General features: G+C 37.3%; 1 protein-coding gene and 1 pseudogene across 4 annotated transcripts in view; both read left to right on the top strand.

The window, feature by feature from the left end:
- Positions 1–1,024: 1,024 nt before the first annotated feature.
- LOC113200729 (transcription initiation factor TFIID subunit 12 pseudogene) lies at positions 1,025–1,655 on the top strand (annotated as a pseudogene).
- Positions 1,656–10,357: 8,702 nt separating this feature from the next.
- Rcl1 (RNA terminal phosphate cyclase like 1) overlaps positions 10,358–24,847 on the top strand; it is a 68,391-nt gene continuing 53,901 nt past the window's right edge. For 3 of the 4 annotated variants that reach the window (XR_013343505.1, XM_026414263.2, XM_026414264.1), the window contains exon 1: positions 10,358–10,648. Coding sequence is in view for 3 of the 4 variants with exons in the window: in XM_026414263.2 (XP_026270048.1) it covers positions 10,513–10,648 (136 nt within the window). In the remaining variant the exon portion in view is untranslated. The remainder of the gene's footprint in view (positions 10,649–24,847) is intronic. The other variant, XM_026414266.2, reaches the window with a different exon arrangement.

Here is a 24,847-nt window from a genome sequence, read left to right on the forward strand (position 1 = left end):
CTAACCTTCTGGGCTGAGGATGTAACTCAGTAGGAGAGCGCTTGCCTAGCATGCACAAGGTCATGGGTTTTATCCCCTGTGCTACACACACACACGCACACACACACACACACACTACATACATATATTCTAGCCTTAGACATTCCCTTGGGAGAGGGGGATTTGTTTGTCCTAGAAGAATGGACTATATGACCTGTGAACTTGTGCAAATTTTGACAGTCTATAACTTCTATCAACTCCTCAGTTAAAAACTTTCTCTATAAATTCAACTGATCAGATGTAGGAGAGGGAGCACAGAATTTGGAGCCCAGACAGACCAGGTTTTGAAACCTGGCATATTATTTTCTTGTTGTGGGTAACAGTTTTTCACAAACTTATTGGCTTAAACATACTACACATGTGGCAATTGCTGTGGGTCAGAAGTTCAGTCATAGTTTCTCTGGGTTCTGTGTTTCAGGGTCTTGTAAGGTTGTAATCAAGTTGTTGGCCAGGATTAAGTTTTCATCTGGAGGCTCAATCAGGAAAGGGTCCACTCTCTCATTCAATGTGGTTGTCGGTAGCATTCAGTTTCTTATAGCTATAGGATTCACGGCGGCTTGCAACAACAAGAGACTAAGTAAGTCTACTACCAAGACAGACTTTTATGCAAAAGTCAAGGTAGCAACATCCTATCACTCTTGCCATATTCTATTGGTTTGAAACAAGTTACAGGTCCCATCAACACTCAAGTGGAGGAAATTAGACATGGGTGTAAACATCAGGAGTTAAAGATGATCTGTTTGCCATGTTGATTGCATCTTCTTTGAATTCTATGAACTTTGACATTTATATAGCCTCCTTGAGAAATAATAATTGCTATTATTAAAATTATTAAAAATTAATTTTTGTAGTGTTAAGTGACTAATATCTGTATATCATATAGCACAGGTCCTGGAGGAATTCTCCATGGCCACAGTGATTTAGTTAATATTTAAGTCAGACCATGCTCCGAATATCATGGGGAGATAGACGCTGCTGCCTTTGATTGGCCTTGGTCCTCACAGCTCCAAAAAGAAACAGGATCTTGATAAGCTCTATGAGCTGAAGTCCAAAGCTCGGCAGATTATGAACCAGTTTGGCCCCTCAGCACTAATCAACCTCTCCAATTTCTCATCCATAAAACCGGAACCAGCCAGTACCCCTCCACAAGGCTCCATGGCTAATAGCACTACAGTGGTAAAAATTCCAGGCACTCCTGGGACAGGAGGTGGTCTTAGCCCTGAAAACAATCAGGTATTGACCAAGAAGAAATTACAGGACTTAGTAAGAGAAGTGGATCCAAATGAGCAGTTGGATGAAGATGTGGAAGAGATGCTGCTGCAGATTGCTGATGATTTTATTGAGAGTGTGGTGACAGCAGCCTGCCAGCTTGCCCGGCATCGCAAGTCCAGCACTCTGGAGGTGAAAGATGTCCAGTTGCATCTAGAACGCCAGTGGAACATGTGGATTCCAGGATTTGGTTCTGAAGAAATACGGCCCTACAAAAAAGCTTGCACCACAGAAGCTCATAAACAGAGAATGGCATTGATCCGGAAAACAACCAAGAAATAACACACGGAAAGGTCAGGGAATGGACAACAATGTATTTGGAGATACTTGAGCTGAGATTTCAGCCATCTCATCCTTGGAATTTTTTTTTTTAAATGCTTTACAGAGAAGCATATATTTTTTATTAACAGTGCAGCAATATCTATAATGACTGAGAGGATCTGCCAAAAGAATAAAGCCTCCTACCCTTACTTCCGGTCCCCTTTCCCTGACATCTCAAAGAGGAGCAATGTATCTTCCAGAGAAGATTTTATTTGTGGTTTATTATATAAGTAATTGAATATGGGACAAAGCATTATGGTCTTGTTGGGTGAGACAGTATTAGCAGGATTTGTAGAGAGTTTTGTTTCCTCCTCCCTTCCCCCTTTCCCTGTACTTTGTAATGTCAGTGTTTATATGAATATGAATTTGATTTGCTTTTCCAGAATAAAGAAGTTATTAATCGAAAAAAAAAAAACAAAAAACCATGCAACTTCTTTACCTATAACCCTCCAAAGGCTCCACGTCTCATTTAGAATGAAACCTGACCTCCTCCTCATGGTCTTCAAGGCTTTGCACAAACCTACCCCTCCAGCTTTATTTCTTACCATTTGCCTACTCTGTTTCATTACACCAGAACTATGCCTGCCTCATGGCCTTTGAGTTTGAAATTCCCTTTCTTGAAATGCTGTATTCTAGAGTTTATCAAGGGTGGCATTTTCTCAAATATTACCTCTCTAACACGGTCCTCTCTGACCAATCTGCCAACCAACCATTCACCACTCTCTTAGAACTTATTTATTTGGAAAAAAAACAAACTGTTTTCTTCTCTACACTCATACCACTTCTAATGCCAGATGTGTATGGGTTTTTCAGTTCTCTGTGGACACCAACTGGGTGTCTCACAATTCAGTTCAATTCTATACTACATTAACTATCTCAAGTTAACAGACCTCACACTTAAGGGCTCAGACCTGCAAGATTGCTCTCCCATTTCAGATGCCAATCATATGGTGCGTTTCCAAGTCACTCACAACCTCTGTCCAACTTGGCTATGCATTGGAAGTTCCCATGACCTCCTCCTCAGTTAGTCTTTCTTTCTTTCTTTCTTTCTTTCTTTCTTTCTTTCTTTCTTTCTTTCTTTCTTTCTCTCTTTCTTTCTTTTTGTTGATTTAAAAAAATGTCAGCAGAATGCATTACAATTCTTATTACACATATATACCACAATTTTTCATATTTCTGTTTGTATATAAAGTATGTTGACACCCAATTCAAGTCTTCATACATGTACTTTGGATAATGATGTCCATCCACATTCCACCATCCTTGCTAATCTCCTGCCCCCTCCTTTTCCCTCTCACCCCTCTTCTCTATCTAGAATTCATCTATTCCTCCCATGTTCCCCCCCCACCCCATTATGAGTCAGCCTCTTTATATCAGAAAAAACATTTGGCATTTGGTTTTTGGGGGGATTGGCTAACTTCACTTAGCATTATCTTCTCCAATGCCATCCATTTACCTGCAAATGCCATGATTTTATCCTCTTTTATTGCTGAATAAAATTCCATTGTGTATATATGCCACATTTTTTAATCCATTCATCCACTGAAGGGCATCTAGGTTGGCCCCACAGTTTAGCTATTGTGAATTGTGCTGCTATAAACATTGATGTGGCTGTGTCCCTGCTTTTAAGTCCTTTGGGTAAAGAGCAAGGAGAGGGATAGCTGGGTCAAATGGTGGTTCCATTCCCAGATCTAAAAACTGGAACAAGACAGGAATGCCCTCTTTCACCATTTCTATTCAACATAGTTCTTGAAACACTGGTCAGAGCAATTAGACAGACAAAAGAAATTAAAGGGATATGTATAGGAAAAGAAGAACTTAAATTAGCACTATTTGCTAATAATATGATTTGATACCTAGAACACCCAAAAAACTCCACCAGAAAACTTCTAGAGCTAGTAAATGAATTCAGCAAAGTAGCAGGATATAAAATTAACACCCATAAATCAAGGGCATTTTTGTATATCAGTAACAAATACTCTGAGAAGGAAATGAGGAAAACTATCCCATTCACAATAACCTAAAAAAAAAAAAAGATAATTGGGAATCCACTTAACGAAAGAGGTAAAAGATCTATACAATGAAAACTACAGAACACTAAAGGGAGAAATCAAAGAGGACATTAGAAGATGGAAAGCTCTACCTTGCTCTTGGATAGGCAGAATTAAGATTATCAAAATGACCATACTACCAAAAACAATATACAGATTTAATGCAATTCCGATCAAAATCCCAGTGGCATTCCTCATAGAAATAGAAAAGCAATCATGAAATTCATCCTCCTCAGTTTCAACTGTTTATCAGAATAGTTCACAGTACTCAGAAAAACATGTATTAATGTTTAATAATTTATTATAAAGGTATTTCAAAGGACATAGATGAACACTCTGAAAAAGAGGTAAATAGAATGTTGTCAAGAGGGTCCCACGTGCAGGACCTTTTGTCTTTAAGAAGTTGAAGTTGGCACCCTCCTGGCATGTGGATGTGTTCAGCAACTAGGATACTCTCTGACACTATAGTTTAGGAATTTTTATGGAGGCTTCATCGTATAGGCTTGATTGTTTATTAACTAAATATCCATTACCTCTTTCCTTTTTGAAGAATGGGGGATAAGGCTAACCATTCCATGTTTTTGGTTGTGGAATGGTCTTTCGGTCTCACCTCCCCATTTAGGAACTCACCAAGAATTTTTTCATTAGAACAAAAGACATTCCAGCACCCAGAAACTCCTAGGGGATTTAAGAACTCTGTATCAGGAATCAAGTTCAAAGATCACATATTAGAACAAAAGATATTCCTAGCACCAGTGTTTCTTAGGAAAGTACGAGGTTTTAGGGTTTCCATGTCAGGAAACAGAGGCAGAGACCAAATATACATTTCTTATTATGACACATTATCACAATTTGAAATTATCTTGTTTGAGTACTTATTCATTGTCTTTCTCCCCTAACTACAATGTAAATCTCTGTGGCTGTAGGGACCTTATTAGATTGTTTCTTGTCTCCCCAGCACCCAATAATCATACCTAGTATTGGTTTAGTATTAGGAATTCAGTACATATTAGTTTCTCTTCTCATGAAAATCCAAGAATTTATATTTTCTTTCTTACTATTATAACAATTGAAGTTTATATATGGGGAAGATAGGGGACCACTGTGATCTGTAAATGGCAGAAAAATAGAGGAACCTGTTTAGTTTGGCACAGAACTGCTCAGCTGAAGATTGTATTTTCCTGCTTCTTGTGGGCTAGGTTAGTAGGGCTATGGGATTAAGTGGAGAGGTGTGTGCAATTTGGGGGGAGTGACTTTAGAAAAAGAGTATAGGTGCTGTTTATTTTCCATTCTGTCTTCCCACAGGGCAGTGTGTGATGCTATTGGGAGAAGTTGTTTCATACCACAAGTTGGAAGCTGCATTATTATAATTAGAGAGAAAGAAGATAGAAAGATGGAGCTACCCAACTGGGCAGTTTGCTGCAGAAACAACCAATTGCAAATTTCTAGAGGATTATAGAAAGAATTTTTTTTTCATTTATAGAACATGTAAGGTGACTGCTGCTGTGGGTTGGGCATGGATGTTTTCTATGTATCTCCATTTTAGAATGCTGGGGAAGCATTTCCCAATCTGGACATAGTCTCACTGTAGTAGGAAAAAGAAAAGGAAGTCGATGGAAGCACACAAAACTCTTAAGAGTTCTGTGTTATCAGTCAAACAAGTCACATGCTATCAAACAAGTCACATGGCAAAGCCCAATACTAATATGGCAGATATATATCATGGTGAGAATATATGTTTTACGTTTGGAATACTAATTGGGAAGAATAATATAATATACTACATCTGCATAGCAACTCTAGATTGCTTATGCTTGAACCATCGTTATTTTGACTTTAATATGGCAGTCAAAACTATTAAAATTTATGTTGCAATGGAATTCTCCACAAATAAATTTAGACAAAGGAGGAATAGTTTTAAAAATATGGAATATAGATGGTATCAAAGTGTTTTGGAACTTTTTAAAAATATAAGGTCTTCTGAGGACAGAGGTGCATGCCTATAATCTCAGGGACTCGGGAGGTTCAAGGAACCCAGGTTCAAGGCCAGCCTCAGCAATTTAGCACAATCCTGTCTCAAAATAAAATAAAATATAATGGACAGGGGAAATATCTCCGTGTTAAAGCACTTTCCTGGCATATACAAGGCCCTGAATTTCCTCCCTAGTACTATAGATAAGAACAACAACAAAAGCAGCAATATCCCTAAGGACAATAAGTAAATAGAAGAAGGGATTGCTAAAGGAAAGGAGTTATCCACTTCCTTAGTTTAATTCTTTTGTTATTTTTTAAACTAAAAAAAATCAGTTGTAGATGGACATAATACCTTTATTTTATTTATGTATTTTTATGTGGTGCTTAGGATTAAACCCAGTACTTTGCTTGTGCAAGCAAATGCTCTACCACTGAGCTACAACCCCAGCCCCTTTATTTATTTTACTACATATTTTTTACATTTTCTTAGTGGTTGCCCTTGGGATTGACATCTTAATTTATAATAATGCAGTTCAAATTAATCCCATCTTAGGGCTGGGGTTGTGGCTCAGTGGCAGAGTACTTGTCTGGCACGTGTGAGGCACTGGGTTCGATCCTCAGCACCACAAATAAAATAAAGATATTGTGTCTGTCTACAACTAAAAAATATTCAAAAAATTAATCCCATTTTAGTTTCAGTAGTATGTAAAAGTTTTAGTCCTATATAGCTCCTTCTCTCTCCCCTGTGCTATTGTTAGAAACTATACCTTTATTTATTATATGTCAATCAACATAGATTCATAAGTACTGTTTTATGCAGCTGTCTTTGAAAGAAGATAGGAAAATAGGTTGTGAACAAAAATGCATTGAAATGGTCGTATATATTTACCAACATCCTTACCTTTGCAGGTGTTCTTCTTTTTTCATATAGTTTTGAATAACTGGTGTCGTTTTATCTTAGCCTGAAAGACTCTCTTTGGCTTTTTTTTTTTGTAGCTTAAGTCTACTAGTAACAAATTCTCCTGTTATTGTGCTCTTAGTTCTGGTAATTTTGTTAGATATAGAATTTTTGGTGATAGTTTTTTTTTTTTTAATCTCTTAGTACTTTGACTATCTCTTCCCACTTGCTGTTGTCCTCCATGCTTCCCAATGAGAAATCAGCTGTTGATCTATTTTTTAGTCTCTCTTATATGCAATAAATGGCTTCTCTCTTGCTGCTTTCAATATTCTTTGTCTTTCAACAGTTTGCTTATGTCATATCTTGGTGTGGATCTTTCTATCTTCCTGAAATTTCTTGAGCTTCTTAGATGTGTAGACTCATGAATTTAATAAAAATTGGAGATATTTTGCTCTCAGTATTTTTTCAGATATTTCTTCTTCCCCTTTATCTCTCTCCTTTCTCAGGACTCCCATTATTTTTATGTTGGTACACTTAAAGGTATATCACAGGTCCTTTTTTCTAAACTTTTAAAAAACTTCTCAAAATGTGGTCCTTAGGCCAGAAGCATCAATATCTCCCAGGAAATCATTAGAAATGTAAATTCTCAAGGCTCTACCCTATATTGAAAAAATTTCTGGATAGCAGACCCAGCAATCTGTGTTTTAACAAGCCACCCAAGAATTTTGATGCATGCTAAAGTTTGAGAATCTACAATGTTGACATGTTGACTTTACTGATTTAGCCTAGCCATTCTTTCACACTTTTAAAAATTCCTACTTGGTGCTAAGCACTGGGGATATAATGATAAGATACTACTTCTTCTCTAAACAATAGGACATAGGCTTTCCCTCACTGGATTACAGAATGTTGTTCAAGAGGCTACTTCATATATTATACAAGGTTATGTGTGCAGTTGTGAATAGTTATTATGGGATCTCAAAGGAGGAGCATTGAACATAAACATTTATCCTGAAACTAGAGCAGTGTTAGTATTAGTTCCAGGCTGATGTGGAAAAAAGCTCTCAGATTCGTGATGATTAAAAAAAAGGACATAATGAAATAGCAGGGTGGGTATAAGTGTGGTCTTGAGCAAGTTCTCTGTGAACTGGGAGGAGCTAACTTCTACCCTGGCCCTTACATCTGAGGGCCTATGGTTGAGCCAAGTAGACTTTTATCCTTATGAACATGGAAGTGTGGAAGCAAGTACAAGGCAAGGAATATGTCATTTATCATTTAGTATGAAAGAAGAATCTATGAACAGATGTAGAAAATTGTAATGGATAATTTCAAATATAAGCAAAGATCAACAGAGTTGTATCATAAACCTGTATTTATCTTTTAAAAAATTATTTGTTCGTTCTAGTCAGCTATACATGATAGCATAATGCTCTTTGACTCATTGTACACAATGGAGTTGTGCTAGCTCAACTTTTGACTTCTCTTGTTGTACCCAAAGTAGGATAACACCTTCATGCAATCATACATGTACCTAGGGTAATGATGTCTGTCTCATTTCACCATCTTTCCTACCCCCCAAACCTCTATTTATCTTTAATATAACATTTGAACTAATTGGTATGAGGATAAATAAGATTACCTTTGTGAAACCTTTAGCATAGAACCTCATTCCCAGTGGGCCTTCAATAATCTTATCCAAGATATTTCTTGTGGCTTGCTGAGATAGAACTATGCAGGGTTTGTTATGGTTTGGATGTGAGGTGTTTGTTCCTCAAAAACTCATATGTGAGACAATGCAAGAATGTTCAGAAGTAAAATGAGTATCGGAGTTGTAACCTAATCAGTGGATTAATCCACTGATATAGATTAATTGGGCAGCAACTATAGGCAACTGGGGTGTGGCTGGAGTAAGTAGGTCACTGGGGGTACTCCTTTGTGATTTATATTTTATCTCTGGTGAGCAGAGTCCTGTTTCCTAGTTGCCATATCCTAAGCTGCTTTCCTCTACTGCACTCTTAGCCATTGACCTGTCTCACCTTGGACCTAGAGCTATGGAGTCAGCTGACCATAGACCTTACTTCTGAAACTGTGAGCTAAAATAAACTTCTCCTCCTCTGTATTGTTCAGGTCAGGTGTTTAGGTCACAGACACAAAAAACCCTAACTAAATCAAGAGTATATAGTTATACTGAATCAAAGCTGAAACAATACAAATGTGCCACAGTGAATCTTTTTCAATTATTTATTATTGTATGAAAACCACTCCTAAACCATATTTTAATATGGTAACAATAATTGGTTTAGTTTATGGATATGCAATTTGGACAGGGCCCATAAGGAATAGCTCATCTGTGCTCCAGATGGCCTCAGCTAGGATGGCTGCAAAGGCTGGTCAGAAGCTGGCTGGGGAATGGAATCATCTGAGGGCTTGCTTATTACCCTGTCTGGCAGTTGATGCTGGGTATCTACAGGAGCAGTGTGCTCTCTCTCCCTCTCTCTGTCTGGTTCCTTTAACATTACAACTTCATCACCATCAGACTTATGCTAGGCTTTTTATTAAATATTCAGAACTTAGATGGATATTTTGTTCTGATTTTACCATTTACTGGTATCACTTTAAATAAATTATGTTTTTTTTTGTTTTTTTTTTTTTCTGAATCTCAGTTCACAAATTTAAGGTCAGGATTTATTTTGGAGTTGCCCAGAAGAAGACACCAAGGAAAGAATTTGAGTGAAATTAATTTATTTGTGATTTAATTCTAGGAAATATCATAAGGGTGTTGGTAAGTGATACAGGGAAAGGAAAGATTCTTAACCAAGCAAATTACCACGGTGGGCATGTGAAGCTTAAATTCATTGGGGAATCTTGGGGAAACACTGCAGAATCTATTATCTCAGAGCTGTCTCCTAAGTTTGGAGTCATTTGATAGTCGACTGCGCATCTTTGAAGGTTTTTAGGAAAAAGAGTGAAAAACTCCAAGATTCAGTAAGATTTTAGTGTGCAGGATTGGAGGACAAAAAAGCAGCATTGAAGTTATTACAACTATCCTTTATGAAGTATGTGAGGTGAAGGGCTTGTTTTGACATAAAACGCATGGTGAATATAAAGAACAAATAATTAAGGGCCACAACGAGCTATCTCAAAATAATAACTTGGTGTCGAAGGGCATATCTTAATACAGGCTACTACGTCTAGCTTCGTAGTTTTCCTGGGGTCCTTCCCCTTGTAGTAAGTCGGAAGGCACTACCTTCCAGGGTGACAGTGGAAGGAAAGAACTGCGCTGGCAATGCTCTTAGCACTGCGCGGATAGCAGGAGAGGGACGCCAACCTTGGTTTTCTCTTCTATTAGGGAAAAAGCAGGGAACGATAATGCCATCCTCACTCCTCAGTTGCTCTAAGCAGCGATGCTAAGCCACCTGCGCGTAGTAGGCTCCCAGTCGAAGTCTGTCGCTATCCCCGGACTCTTATACCGGGAGAAACCCCACAGTGGCTTAAAGAACAGGCGACTCCAGCACCTGGGTTCCTATGCCGCGCCAGCACACTCCCTCCCGCCGCGCTCTGTTGCCGGGGCCAGGGCACCACCCAGCTCCACTATGGGCCAATGGCAGTGCGGCATAGACTCCGCCCAGTTCGAGCACGAACCTATGGTGTCGGCGTACGGGCACCGCCCTGATTCTGCATTGGCCAATAGCAGCATGGCCCGGCTCGGGGGCCGCCCCCAGTCCGGTGGGGAGGCGGGGAGGTGGCCACTGGCACCGCCCCACTCCCCTCTGACCCGGTGTCTTGTCTCTCCGTCTTCCTGTTCCAAACCACGTGGACGCGCCCGGGGCTGCGGGGCTGTGGGGCTGAGAGAGGCAGCTAGGGCCGCTGCCGCCGCTGTTACGGGGGTGGGGTCAAGACCCTCTGGCCCATCCAAATAGCCGGGCTCCGCCTGCCCGTGCCTCTGAAAAGGGCGCGCACATGGCGACCCAGACACACTCCCTCAGCTACGCGGGGTGCAACTTCTTGCGCCAGCGTCTGGTCCTGTCTACTCTGAGCGGGCGCCCAGTCAAAATCCGAAAGATTCGGGCCCGAGATGACAACCCAGGCCTCCGAGGTAACTTGGGGAGGGCTGCGCCGCGGTGTGAGTGCAGGGCCGAGGGAAGCCGGAGCTTAGGACTTGGGGGGCGGCGCGCCGCAGGGGTCCTCAGGGTCCCGCGGGCGCGTCGAAAGGGCTGGTGGCACGTGGCCCCGGTGCCCGCACGCGCCAGTGTGGTGGCGGAGGCGGGGTGGGACCCCAAGGGGTGCGCTTAGCTGTGCGCTGCGCTCAGCGTCTCCCAGGCGCTAGTAGTAAGTAAACAGCTACACGTTTTCCAGCATTACGTGTTGTAGCAAATCCCAGGCATCTTCCTCTCGCTTTCTTTCAGTCCCTATTCCTCTTGTAACAAACGTCTCAAAGGAGAAAAACAGTTTGTTGGACTGAAAGGGTGAATGAGCCCTCGGGAGATTTGGAGAGAAAAGTGCCACTGGTCCCTGCCCCGTCCCAATACTGGTCTCAGAAGCAGCTGCCTCCCTCAGACCCCCCTGCTGTCTCTGTCGCCATTATTTCTCAGCTGCCCTCACATCTCTTCTTGGGTGTGGATTAAAGAAAAAAAAAATCTGTTTTCAGATGTAACTGTAACTGATGTGTGCATGACAGGAGCTTTGAGATAGTTTTTTTTTTTTTTTTTTTTTAAACAGTAAAGAGGCCCAATTGCCTTGACTTCAATAAAGGGTTGGATACAAGCAATAAAACTACAGGTTTCAAAGCTTACTTTTTGCCCCACAAAGATAGGTAGATTAAAAATGGGCCTAATTCAAACACATGGCATGGAGTGGCTTCGGTTTTCACCTGGACCCCTGGTGAAAGGTATGCATTTAAAAGCTTGTGTCTGATTGTCTCAAATTAGGAGAAACAGGTAAAGAAAAAAAAAAGTCTGTAAATTGAAGGAGAAGGTTGATGGTTTTGGTTTAGTCCTGGAAGCCTCCTGGGTCATGTTCATATGTTTAATTTTGCACTGGCTCCTGTTTAAGGGTGCTAGCCTATTTCATAATCTGGATGAATGTGTTTTTTTTTTTTTTTTTTTTAGTAGTTAACATTTCTGCCTCTCTTGGATGGTGATTGCACATGGTGGTGGTGGGAAATATCATGTTATTGATGGAGACGAGTTAGGAAGGAAAGAACCTAAAGACCTCAGGAACAATAGTGAGCAACCTGGTGACTGAGGAAAAGGTTATGCATGGTTCCTGTCCTCCATCTACTGTGTGAAAGCAACTGAGGAAGTTAAGGAGAGACCACTAAATTGTTTATGCCAGAGCTCTTCTCTTCAACATCTGTTCTTCTTAATTTAACTCTGCCCCTTCTTGATTGCTTGATTCCTCTGCTCTGGCATTTTTCAAGCCTGAAGCCCTTTCTCCTAGCTTTCACTTTGTATGAACACTGGGTAATCTTTTCCTCCTTCAAAGTACTTTAACCTGGAGATGTGGGCTTTCTAATAGAAATATAGTGCCTAAAAGATGGAATTCAGAGTTTTGTCTCTTGACAGGTAGCCTCCAGTCTAATATTTAATTTTCCAAAGGATGCTTTTCCTGTCTTCCCCACTACACTGTGAACATCTCTTCAGTGCCACACAAATAGGACTTAGCCACTGGCATTTTCCTGAAATGGTACCAGACTGGTACCTGGAGCAGGTAGTACTAGTTGGCAGATACGCTGATTTTTTTTACGGGGAGCACCACAGTTGAGCATTATTTGCTTTACCTCATTAATATACCAAGGGACAAAAAGAGACCTTTATTTTAGACCTCTTTGTGCTGACTTCAAAGCTTCAGAAGCCTGGTAGATAGATAGATGTTTATATGCTTAATTTCTTAAAGAGGGAACTGTGATACACATATATGCACACATTTGTAGATTTATTGCATTTGTGTACACGCACATGTAAGTTTATGTGCATATAAACATAGATATACATAAATACCGGTAGCCCTTGACACATTGCTTATGATCATAGTCAAGTGAGTTTTTTGTGGTTTGATTGAAGGTATAGCCAGTGTATCCAGTCATCTATCTTTTTCTGTCTCTTCCTGACTCATGAGAGTTGGAAAAAACTTAGCATATCTTGTAAAATCTTCAAATCAAATTGCAAGAATAATATCTTGTGGAATGGGCTTTGAGAGGATGGGGATGGTATGGGAGGCTTTCTGTTTCAGGACCATTCTTTCAGAAAAACTTTTTCGAGACCCATTATATACATGTTTTTGTGAAGGATGTAAATGTGAGGAAACTGATTGCTGCTGCTGTTCTTAAAGGAGCTTGCCATCTAAGTTGGAAGAACTTGAGAGGAGAAGTGGGAATAGGTGAGTATGGCAGAGAGGCTCAATGGAGTTCAGAGCAGCCATTTCCCTGAAAGTTGTGAAAACAGTCTTTCTAGATTGATTTCTGTTCTGACAGGATGGAGTTGTTAGTTATTGGTGATAGAAACATTTCTTTTTCTTTCTTTTTTTTGCTGAGGAAAAAATTCTTAATTGTCATGGTCATAGTAGCTTCAGTGTTAGACCTTGGTTTGAGTCCTGGTTCTGCCTTTTTGCTGTTAGCTCTTAGACTTTGGGCAAGTTTGTTAATATTTCTAAACCTCAACTTTTTTCACCTGTAAATAAGAGTCAATGCTACCTTCCCCACAGTATTGTTGTAAGGATTAAATAATACAAGTGTAGTGAAAGGTGCCTGACACAGAAGAAGAATAAATGTTAGTTTTATTAGAAGACGAATAAATGTTAGTTTTAGAATTTTAAAGAATCCTTTAAAATTCACTAGGTAAAGTTATGCTCTCTGGTATCAAAAATCTGTTCCAGTTTCTTTTTTGGAAAATTTTCAGATACTTTAAGAGAATTATAATGATGCCTTCTCTGTATCTTCTTTTTCCATTTTCCTATCAGGTGATCATTTACAAGTATTTCTTTGTTATATAATGTACTGGTTTCTTAATCAGGGGCAATTTTGTTCCCCAGAGGACATTTGGCAGTGCTTAGACATTTTTGGTTGTCACAACTGGGTTGGGATGTGGGCACTATTGGCATTTAATGGCTAGAGCCCAAGGATGCTGCTAAGTATGCTATAATGCACAGGACAGCGCCCCCCTCCCCCTATCAAGAAATTGTTCTTCCCATAGTGTCAGTAGTGTTGATATTGGAAAAATTCTGGCATATTGGACTTTAATAATTAAGGCTTTTCTTTTTCCCATATCCCTCATGATTAGGAATAGCAGCATGTGGTACACAGAAAACTGCACAGGATTAATAAGTGGATGAGATATAGGTCATCTCTGAGACTTCAGGCTGTCTCCTTCTATGCAGAGGTTGTAAATAATAAAAATTTGAACCCCAAAGAAAGATGATCCTGGAGTGGTTTTAATAATTATTCAACCACATGAGTAATTTATAGTTCATTTCTGGAGGAACATAACCAATTTTGTTGTCTCATTATACTTTCTATCATTGAGTATAAAAAAGTTTTTTGTTGCTTTTTTGGTTAAAAAAATAAAGAGCCGAGATATAATTCAGTAAGAGCTGGTAAAATTGAACATCCACTGATTAACAGCTGGAAGGAGAATGCAGCCATCTCTAGCCTAGAGGGCCTGTTTCCCTGTCCAACTGCATGATGGACTTGCGTCTTCCTCATCAGTGTTGGAAAGCACCTCCCAACTTTGTCAGGGTTTCACTAGGGCTGTGTCTTGTAGAGTTCGGTTGACTCAACAATTTCTGTGTAATGTCAGGTCTGAATAGAAAATAATTTTATGAGAAAGATAATAGCAGAAATGATGGAATTGGGCAAGAGTTAGGAGTTAGGAAACAAAACTACTTCTACGCAGCAGGTCACATGACTGTCTTCCCCTGGGAAATAAGAGGAGTTACTTGGTGCCATGGAAGTGCTACATATAGCTTAAGTAGATAAGATTCTGAAAAAGGAAGGCTAAGGGGAGTTTTAATTAAAAGAATCTTTTAAAATGTGCTGAGGAAACATGTTGTATAGAGATTATTTGAAAGGTAAAACATTTTTTGGATAATTGAAACTGATGCATTGTTTTGGGGACAAATCTGTGTTTTCATAAATTGGATCTTCCAAATGAAAATGTACCTGCATACCATCCCCACCCCCCTTCATGGTCTAGGATTCAGGATTGTTGATAGTCACCTGGATTTGGGGGAAGCTGGATGATTATAATAATGATAAGTATAGATTAAATATTGTCCCATTGATTAGCAGCCCCTTGTCCTTCTATTGACTTATTAAAATGTGCTCCCAAATGATTTTTGACTGCCCCAAATAAGACTTATCTTTTAAAGCCAAGGATCCTAAGGTTTTCAGATCTGCTGCTGCTGCTGGGAGGTTGTAAAGTGCTATTTCACGTGGAACTGTCCATCATCTGTTTTTTTCAAACTTTCCATTTTGAGATAATCATAGATTCACATACAGTTACAATAACTAATACAGAGAGATGCTGTTTATACTTTATCCAGTTTTTCCTAGTGGGAATATCTGAAAAAACCATAATACCTATAGTATTACAACCAGGATATTCACACTGATAGAATGGAGATACAGAAAATTTCTACCACTACAAGGATTCCTCATATTGTCCCTTATAGCTTCATTCTCTTGTCTTCCCTCCGCCACTGTGTTTTTAAGGATTGGCAACCACTTATCTGTTCTTCACTTCTACATGAATGGAATTAGTGTGTAACCTTTTGGAATTGACCTTTTTCACTTACTGTTGTTTTTATCAAGATTGTTCCTTTTTATGCTGAGAAGGATGCCATGATATGAAAGTACCATGGTTTTTTTTTAAACCATTACCTGTTGAAGGACATCTGTGTTCCTTCTTTCTTTCCCTCCTTTCCTTTGTTTTTTGCTTTACTGGAAAGTGAACCCAGCAGGGCCTTGTGCACTCTACCACTGAACTACATCCCTGGCCCTTTCTTTATATTTTATTTTGAGACAGTCTTGCTGAGCTGCTGAGGTTGGCCTTTAACTTGAAATCCTTGTGTCAGGCTTCCAACTTGCTGGGATTATAAGAGTGTGCCACTGCACCTGGCCTGGGTCATTTCTAATTTTTGGCTATTATGAATAAGACTGTTATAAAAATTTGTGTATGGGTCTTTATGTGCACACAAGTCTTCCTTTCTCTGGGATAAATGTCAGGAGGACATTTGCTTTGTTTTATGGTTGTTGCATGTTCAGTTTTTTAAAATTCTTTCTAAATGTGCCCATACTATTTTTTATTCCCATTAGCAGTTCATAGCAGCATATGAATTTCAGTATCAGTTTCTCTGCATCCTTACCAACACTTGATATTGTCACTAATTTTAATCATCTTGATACATATGTAGTGATGTCTCATTGTAGTTTTAATTTGTGTATTCCATATGACTAATGATGTCTTCAGTAAAATATATTTTCTTGTTATTGTGCATTTTCTAATAGGATTGTTTGTATTTATTGTTGCATTTTGGGAGTTTGGATTGGTTTGGTTTGGTACTAGGGATTAAACCCAGGGCCTTGCTCAGGCTAGCTATGTACTTTCTCACTGAATTATACCCCCATTCCTGAGTTTTGAATGTTCTTTACTTATTCTAGTCTTTTGTCAGATATGTGGTTTGCTAATATTTTCACCCACTCTGTATTATGAATTTTCAGTCTTGTGCAGAAAAGATTTTGATATTAATGAGGTGGAATTTAACAATTTATCTTATTATGTTCTGTGGTTTTTGATTTCACATCAGAGAACCCTGCCTTGCTTTAGATCTTGAAGATTTTCTACCACAAATTGGAACATTCCTAATCTGAAAATCTGAAATCCTCCATCCATAATCCAAAACTTTTTGAGCATTGACAACTGGAACATTCTATACTTGACTTCATGTGACAGGTCACATTTAAAACACAAGAGCATTAAAAATGAATACAGTTACCTTCAAGCTATGCATATAAGGAATGTAAAAGAATTTCATGTTTGGACTTGAGTCCTATCCCCCACGATATCTTATTATACATATACAGATTTTCCAAAATCCAAAAAGATTCACAGTCTGAAACACTTCTGGTCACAAGCACTTTAAATAAATGATACTCAACCTGTATGTTTTTTCTAAAGTATTATAATTAATTTTTGTATGACATGTAAAGCTTATTAGATGAAAGTTAATTTTTTCTCCATGCATCTCTAGTTGCTCAGCACTGTTTATTGAAATGGTAATCTTTCTTCTTCTTAATTGCTTTTGTACCTTTGTAGAGAATCAATAAGATTATTTGTGTGGTTCTCTTTTAGGACTCTCCATTCTGTTCTTTGGGTCTATGTGTCTAACCACTGAATCTTGGTTACTGTAGTTTTATAATTTTTTGAAATCAGACTGATTCCTCCAACATTTTTATTGTTCAAAATCACTTTACTTATTTTAGTTCCATGTAAATTGGCTTTTATATAAATTTTGGAATAATCTTGTCTAAGCTCCAAAAATCTTGTTGGGATTTTGATAAGAACTATATTAAACTATATGTCAGTTTGGGGAGATATTTGGGATATATATATATATATATATATGTATATATATAATCTTTATTGTTTATTTTTATGTGGTGTTGAGGATCGAACCCAAGCGCCCTCTGCGCTACGGCTTGAGCCACACCCCGAGTTCCTGGGATATTTTTTCATAACTTGAGTTTTTTAATTCAGGAACAGATTGTTTTTCCATTTATCTAGATTTTTAAAAATTTCTTTCATCAGGATGATATAGTTTTTAGCATATAAGACCCGTACGTGTTTTTTTAGATTTTACCTAAATTTTTTTTTTTTTTTAGTTATACATGATGGTAAAATGTATTTTGGCAGAATATACATAAATAAAGTATAACTTACTCTATTAGAGTCCCCACTGTTTTTTTTGGGGGGGGTACTAGGGATTTAACTCAGGGCCACTCGACCACCGAGCCACATCCCCAGCCCTATTTGTACTTTATTTAGAGACAGTGTCTCACTAAATTGCTTAGCACCTTGCTTTTGCTGAGGCTGGCTTTGAACTGTGATCCTCCTGCCTCAGCCTCCTGAACCACTGAGATTACAGGTGTACGCCACCGTGCCTTGGCTAGGTTCTCACTCTTGTGCTCGTGCTCGATATAGAGTTACCCTGGTTGTGTATACAAATATAAGGCTAGGAAAGTTATGACCAATTAATTGTACTGTCTTTCCTATTCCCCTCCCCATTCCCTTCCCTTCGTTACACTTTGTCTAGTGCAATCTGTTTCTACTATTTCCTTCCCCAACCTCTCTTGTTTTGAGTTAGCATCCACAAGTCAGAAAGTACATTTGGCCTTTGGTGTTTTGGGGTTTATTTCACTTAGCATGATAATCTCTAGTTCCATTCATTTGCCAGCAAATGCCATAATTTCATTTTTCTTTATGTCTGAGTGATAGTCCATTGTGTATATATACCATATTTTCTTCATCCATTCATCCGTTGAAGGACACCTAGGTTGTTTTCCATAGCTTGGCTGTTGTGAGTTGAGCTGCTATAAACATGGATGTGGCTGCATCATTGCACTATGCTGTTTTTAAGTTTTTGGGGTATAGACTTGAGGAGTGGGATAACTGGGTCAGATGGTGGTTCCATTCCAAGTTTTCTAAGGAATCTCCACACTGCTTTCCATAGAGGTTGCACTAATTTGCAGTTCCACCAACAAACTATAAGAATACCTTTCTCCCCATATCCTCATCAACATTTATTGTTACTTGTATTCTTTTTTAATATACTTGTATTCTTTTTTAAATACTTATTTAGCTGTAGATGAACACATAGTATCTTTATGTGTTTTTAGGTGGTGCTGAGGATTGAACCCAGTGCCTCACACATGGGAGGCAAGCGTTTTACCACTGAGCTCCAGCCTCAGCCCCAGTTACTTGTATTCTTTATAACTGCCATTCTGACTGTAGTGAGATGGAATATCAATGTAGTTTTAATTTGCATTTCTCTGATTGCTAGAGATGTTGAAAATTTTTTTCGTATTTTTAAAAAATATTTTTCTTTTAGTTGTAGAAGGATACAATGACTGTATTTTACTTGTTTTTATGTGGTGCTGAAGATTGAACCCGATGCCTTACACGTGCTAGGTGAGCGCTCTACTACTGAGCCACAACTATTTGTATTTCTTCTTCTGTGAAGTGCCTGTTCAGTTCCTTTGCCTCTTTTTGATTGGGTCATTTATTTTTCTGATAAGTTTTCTGAGTACTTTTTTGGCAGTTAGTGCCTTCTGAGGTACTGGTGGTGAAGATTTTCTCTGTACATGTTCTTTGCTGTAAAGAAGCTTTTTAGTTTGATATCATCCCATTTATTGATTCTTGATTTTACCTTTTGCACTTTACGAGTCTTGTTGAAGAAGTCAGTTCCTAAACTGACGTGTTTGAGAGTTGGGCCTACTTTTTTTTCTTAGTAAATTTAGGATCTCTGATCTAATGTCTAGGTCTTTGATCCACTTAGAGTTTAGTTTTGTGCAGGGAGAGACATAGGGGTTTAATTTTATTCTATTACATATGAATTTCCAGTTTTTCCAGCACCATTTGTTGAAGAGGCTATCTTTTCTCCAATGTACGTTTGTGGTGCCTTTGTCTAGGATGAGATAACTGTATTTTTGTGTTGTGTACTTATTTTTTTTTTATTAAATCAGTTGAAATTAGTAGTATTTGAATGTTGGTCTCCATGTGTTGTTAGTATAAAAAAATACAAAAATATTTTTGGTCTATTTATCTTGTATCCTGCAACTTTGCTTTATTTTCCTATTAGTTGTAGGAGGCTTTTGTAGATTTATTTACTGTTTCCTACATTTATGAACAGGAATAACTTGTTTCTCTGATTTGTGTGCTTTTATTTCTTTCTTCTGCCTTATTACACTAGTTAGAACTTCCAGCATTATGTTAAATAAGAGTGGTTAAAGCAAATATTCTTACCTTGCTCCCTGCCTTAAGTTGAAAGCACCCAGTTAAATATGGAAAACACTCTTAAATACGTTAGCTATATATTATTTTGTTGGTTTTTTTAAATCAAATTGAGGAAGTTTTCTTTTATTACCATTTTTTTTCTGAGTTTTTCATTATGAATGGGTGTTTTAGTTTATCAAGTGATTTTTCTTCAACAATTGATGTGATTGTGTGATTTTTCTTCTTTGGCCTGGTAGTGCAGTCTATTACATTGATTGATTTTCAGATATTGAACTAGCATTTCATTCCTGGAAATCATCCCTCTTGGTCATAGTGTATAATTCTTTTATGTATTACTGAATATGTAAAATAATTTCATATGTTTGCTCATACTTCATGAAGGATTTTTGTGTGTATATTCATGAGTGATATTAGTCTGTTATTTTTTTCTTTTGTGTTCTCTTGTTCTAGTTTTAGTATCAGGGTCGTATTTATTTAAAATAAATTGGAAATGTTTTTTCTTTTTTTTCTGGAAGAGATTGTGCAGAATTGATTCTAACTTTCTTTAAACATTAGATAGAATTCTCCAATGAAAGCATATAGGATTAGAGGGTTATTTTTTGGAAGTTTTAATATTATTTTAAACTCAGTTTCCTGTATACCTATAGGGCTATTAAAATTATGCACTTCATATTGGTTGAGTTGTAGTCGTTTTTATTTTTTGAAGATGTAGTACATTTTTATCTAACTCGTCAAATTTATATATGTAGAGTTGTTCATGGTGTTCTGTTATTATCTTTTGGATGCCTGCAGTGACTTACCTTGTTTCATTCTTGATATTGGTAATTGTCTTCTCTATTCCCTGTCTCTCTTATTCTGTGTGTGTGTGTAATTTTTATTGATCTCATTGCTCTCTTTAAAGAACCAATACTTGTCTAGGGGTGTAACTTAGTGGATAGATGCTTGCCTAGCATGCACATGGCTCTAGGTTCAATCTCCAGCACTGTTACCCTCCCCAGCAAAAAAGGAGTAAATTAAATAAACAAGTAAAATAAAGAATTGGCTCTTTGTTTTAGTGAGTTTTCTCTAGTTTTTGTTTCCAATTTCATTTATTTCTGCTTGTATCTTTATTACTTCCGTCCTTTACTTGGTTTAGATTTATTTTGCTTTTTTTTCTCCCTAAATTCTTCAGTAGAGCTCAGATTATTGGAAAAAAATTCACTTTTCTAATATATGCACTTAGTACACTAAACTTTCTTCTCAATACTTTTTTAACAGTGTCCCACAGATTTTAGTATGTTGTGTTTTATTATTTATTTTTTTTTTGATGTAGAGTCTCACTGTATTGCCTAGGCTTATCCTCAACTTGTGGTCCTCTATTCTGAGTGGCTGGGATTATAGCCACATGACACTGTGCTTGACTTGGTGTATTATATTTTAATTTTCACTCAGTTCAATGTATTTTTTATGTTCTTTGAGACTTTCTCTTTGACCCATGGATTATTTATAAGTTATTGTTTAGTTTCCAACTGTTTGAATATTTCCTGTTAATTTTCTGTTATTGATTTTAATTTGATTACATTATCACAGGAGAACATGTTCTGATTGAGTTCAATTTTTTAAAATTTTAATGTCCTATTTTGGTATATAGTCCATGGTCAGGTAGAACAAATCTGTATTCCTTTTGTTGGGTTAGAGTACTCTATACCCAGTGTTGGGTTTAATCTTAGAACCTGCAGTTACTCTGTCCTTAAAGATTTTCTGTCCAGTTTTTCTCTTGATCGTTAAGAGAGAGGTGTTGAAATCTCTAACAATAATTATGGATTTATCTTTTACCCTTCAATTTGATCAGTTTTTGCAGCTTTGTTGTTTGATGCATCTAGGATTGGTTTGCCATCTTGGTGCATTGACTTTTGTTATTATTTAATGCCCCTCTGTTTCTAGTGGTTTACTGAGGTGAATGAAATGCTCTCTGTTCAGGAAGGAAAGGATTAAAACTGGAGAGTTTGGATATTAAGTAGGAAACTTTAAAGACAGTATAAATCTGATAATTATTTTGTCCTTTATTGATTTTATTTCTCTTACAGAATTTACATAAGCACTTAAAATAAGAAATTTTGAAGGTATAACCAAAATTTTTGATTTCATTTTACATTATAAAAGTAATGTATGTTTGAGGAAACAAACTCTTATGATTTGAAATTTGAAATCATCCATGCAGATTATGTACCTTATTGTCCAGACTACTAAACCACATCTCTTATCAGTCATACTCTCAAGAAGCAGTCTTCTAGAACCTATTCCATGGTGTACACAAAAATATTGCTGGGCATTCCATAACATATGAACATAAGCATTCATAAGCATATGAACACATCATGGACATTATTCCATGAGCTTTGTAACATGCTTTAAAAAGAGAGACAAGGAGTATTCCATAATACAGATAGACATATCCAGGTTACTTAACCTTTCCTTTAACTATAGATATTTATGAAATCTCCAGCATGTTGTTATAATTGAAGCAATAGTAAAGTTTTTGTACATATATCCTAACATATTTCTGTTTCCATAAGATAGAGTCTTAGACCTGAAATTACTGTGTCAAAGATGACTCAGAGAGAGGCAGAGATGATGAATAACATAACAAAAACGGAATATAATTCCAAATCAAGGTATGTGAAGTTCTTTTGCATAATTAGTAAGTTAGCCTTTTCTTTCATTGATATTTCTTCCTTTATTAACATGTTTTGATTTTTAATTTTCTTCAGATTCTTTTTTTTTTGCTCTTTTCCTGTTTTTAAAAGGCATTTTTTTCTTTGAATTATACTTTTTATCTTTTTCCCTCCCCTCCCCTCCCCTTCCCTCCTTCTCTCTCTTTATTCCTTTACTCCCCACCTCCCTCCTTTCCTTCTTTCCTTCTCTCCCTCCCTCCCTTTCTCTCTTCCTCCCTCCTGGGTATTAAACTCAGGGACACTCAACCACTGAGCCACACACATCACACATACCCAGCCCAGCCGTGTCCCCCCACCCTTTTGGTATTTTTTTAGAAATAAGGTCTCACTGAATTGCTTCGGGCCTTGCTAAGTTTTAAGGTTGACTTTGAACTGGAGATCTTCCAGCCGCAGCCTCCCAAGCTTTGGGGATTATAGGCATGCACCACTGTGCCCGGCTATTTTTTGTTTTTAAAGTCATCTTTTACTAAAGTGTACCAAGCATAGGAAAAATATACAAATGATAAATGTGAAGCTTCGTGAATTATAAGCAAGTGGACATTCACATGGCCATTACCCATGTAAAGAAATAGAACATAACATACTTCTCCACAACCCCCTCATGTTTACTGCTATTCACCTCATTCCCTCACATCCCAAGGTAAGCATTAACTGACTTTTAACAAACTAGATTAAGTTTCTAAAAATGAACTATAATATATATAAATGGAGCCATATAGTATGTTTTCTGTTTGTGGCTGGCTTCTTCAGCTATGTATTTTGCTTGGGATATTCATCTATATTGTAACAGCAGTATTTTGTTGACTTTCTTTGTTGTATCATGATATTGTTTTATTAATATGCCACAATCTATATAGTCTATTCTAATGCACACTTGTTTTTTTTCCCCTAGTTTTCAGCTATTACAAATAGTGATATTTGTAAGGATATTCTTGTACAGTCTTTTGGTGCATATAAGTATGTATTTTTCTTGAGTGTATGTTGTATTATAGGGTGTGTACTTAGGCTCAGTTTTCCAAAGACTCCCATCATCAGTATATGAGAGTTCCAGTTACTGCACATCCTTTTAATTGTTTGCTATGGTCAGTTTGTTTCATCTCATCTCAACCAGTTTTGCAGTGATGTGTAAGTAGTTAATTATGGTTTTAATTTGCATTTCCCTAATACTAATGGGGTTGAACCTTTTCTTTGATGTTTTGGTTATTTGGGTACCCTCTTGTGAAGAGTCTGTTCAGATCTTTTGCTCATTTTTGTTTGCGATTGTCTTTTTAAAATTGATTTATGTTATTAATATATTGTGAATATGTAAAAGTATTGTAAATATCTTGTTCTTGTGATTTTCTTTTCACATTTTTAATCTAATATCTTTTTTATAGGCAGTAGTTTCTAGTTTAATGTCCAGTTTGTAATTTTAAAGAAATTTAAAAGAACTTTTGATTATACCAAAGTTATGAAAAATAGTAGTCCCCCTTTATATGCAGTTTTGTTTTCCATATTTGTGGTTATCAGTAATTAATTGGGGTCTGAGAATATTACATGGAAAATTTCAGAATTAATCTGTTTATAAGTTTTAAATTGCATGCAGTTCTAAGCAGCATGATGAAATCTCAACATTGTCTTGCTCCATCCTGCCTACTATGTGGATCATTCCTTTGTCCAGCATATTCATGTTGTATATGCTGTCTGCTCTACCTACTGACTAGTTACTTGGTATCTCTCTCAGTTATTAGATCTACTGTGGTGGTATATCACAGTGCTGTGTTCAAATTAACCTGATAAATAGTCTAACATTAATACATCACAATGCGTCTGTCATTTACCTTATTTCATCTCATCACACAGGCAGTGTATCACCTCCCATCTTCTTAAAATGAAGGGCAAATATACAGTATAATAAAATGTTTTGAGAATTCTCATTCACATAACTTTCATTGTAGTATATTATAATCACTATATTTTATTATTAATTGTTAATTTCTTAGTTGGCCTAATTTATAAAGTAAATATATAGGTAAGTCTGTGTGGGAAAGAATAGGATTCAGTAGTCTCTGTAGTTTCAGGTATCCACTGGGGATCTTAGAATGAATCCCCCATGAAGAAGGGAGGACTTTTGTACTCTCCTTGAACTTCAAAGTCTTCCATTTAAAAATATAAACTCTTAATTACAATAAATTAACTTCTATACCTTTTAAAACAAATTTTACAGATTTGAATTTTCTTTTCTTGGTGCTGGGGATTGAACTCAGGGCCTTGCATGTGCTAGGTAAGTGCTCTACCACTGAGCTATATCCTTAGTTCAGTAACTAATTTAATTTTTTTTTTTAAAGAGAGAGAGAGAAGAGAGAGAGAGAGAGAGAATTTTTAAATATTTATTTTTCAGTTTTCGGTGGACACAACATCTTTATTTATTTTTATGTGGTGCTGAGGATCGAACCCAGCACTCCATGCATGCCAGGTGAGCACATTACCGCTTGAGCCACATCCCCAGCCCCACTGATTTAAATTTTATCAAACACATATTCAGTAGTAATTATCCTGCTTGATTTTTTTCTCCATTTATGTATTTAGAATTAT

Source organism: Urocitellus parryii, chromosome 4 (genome assembly GCF_045843805.1).
Source record: "Urocitellus parryii isolate mUroPar1 chromosome 4, mUroPar1.hap1, whole genome shotgun sequence".
In the NCBI taxonomy this organism is placed as follows: domain Eukaryota; kingdom Metazoa; phylum Chordata; class Mammalia; order Rodentia; family Sciuridae; genus Urocitellus; species Urocitellus parryii.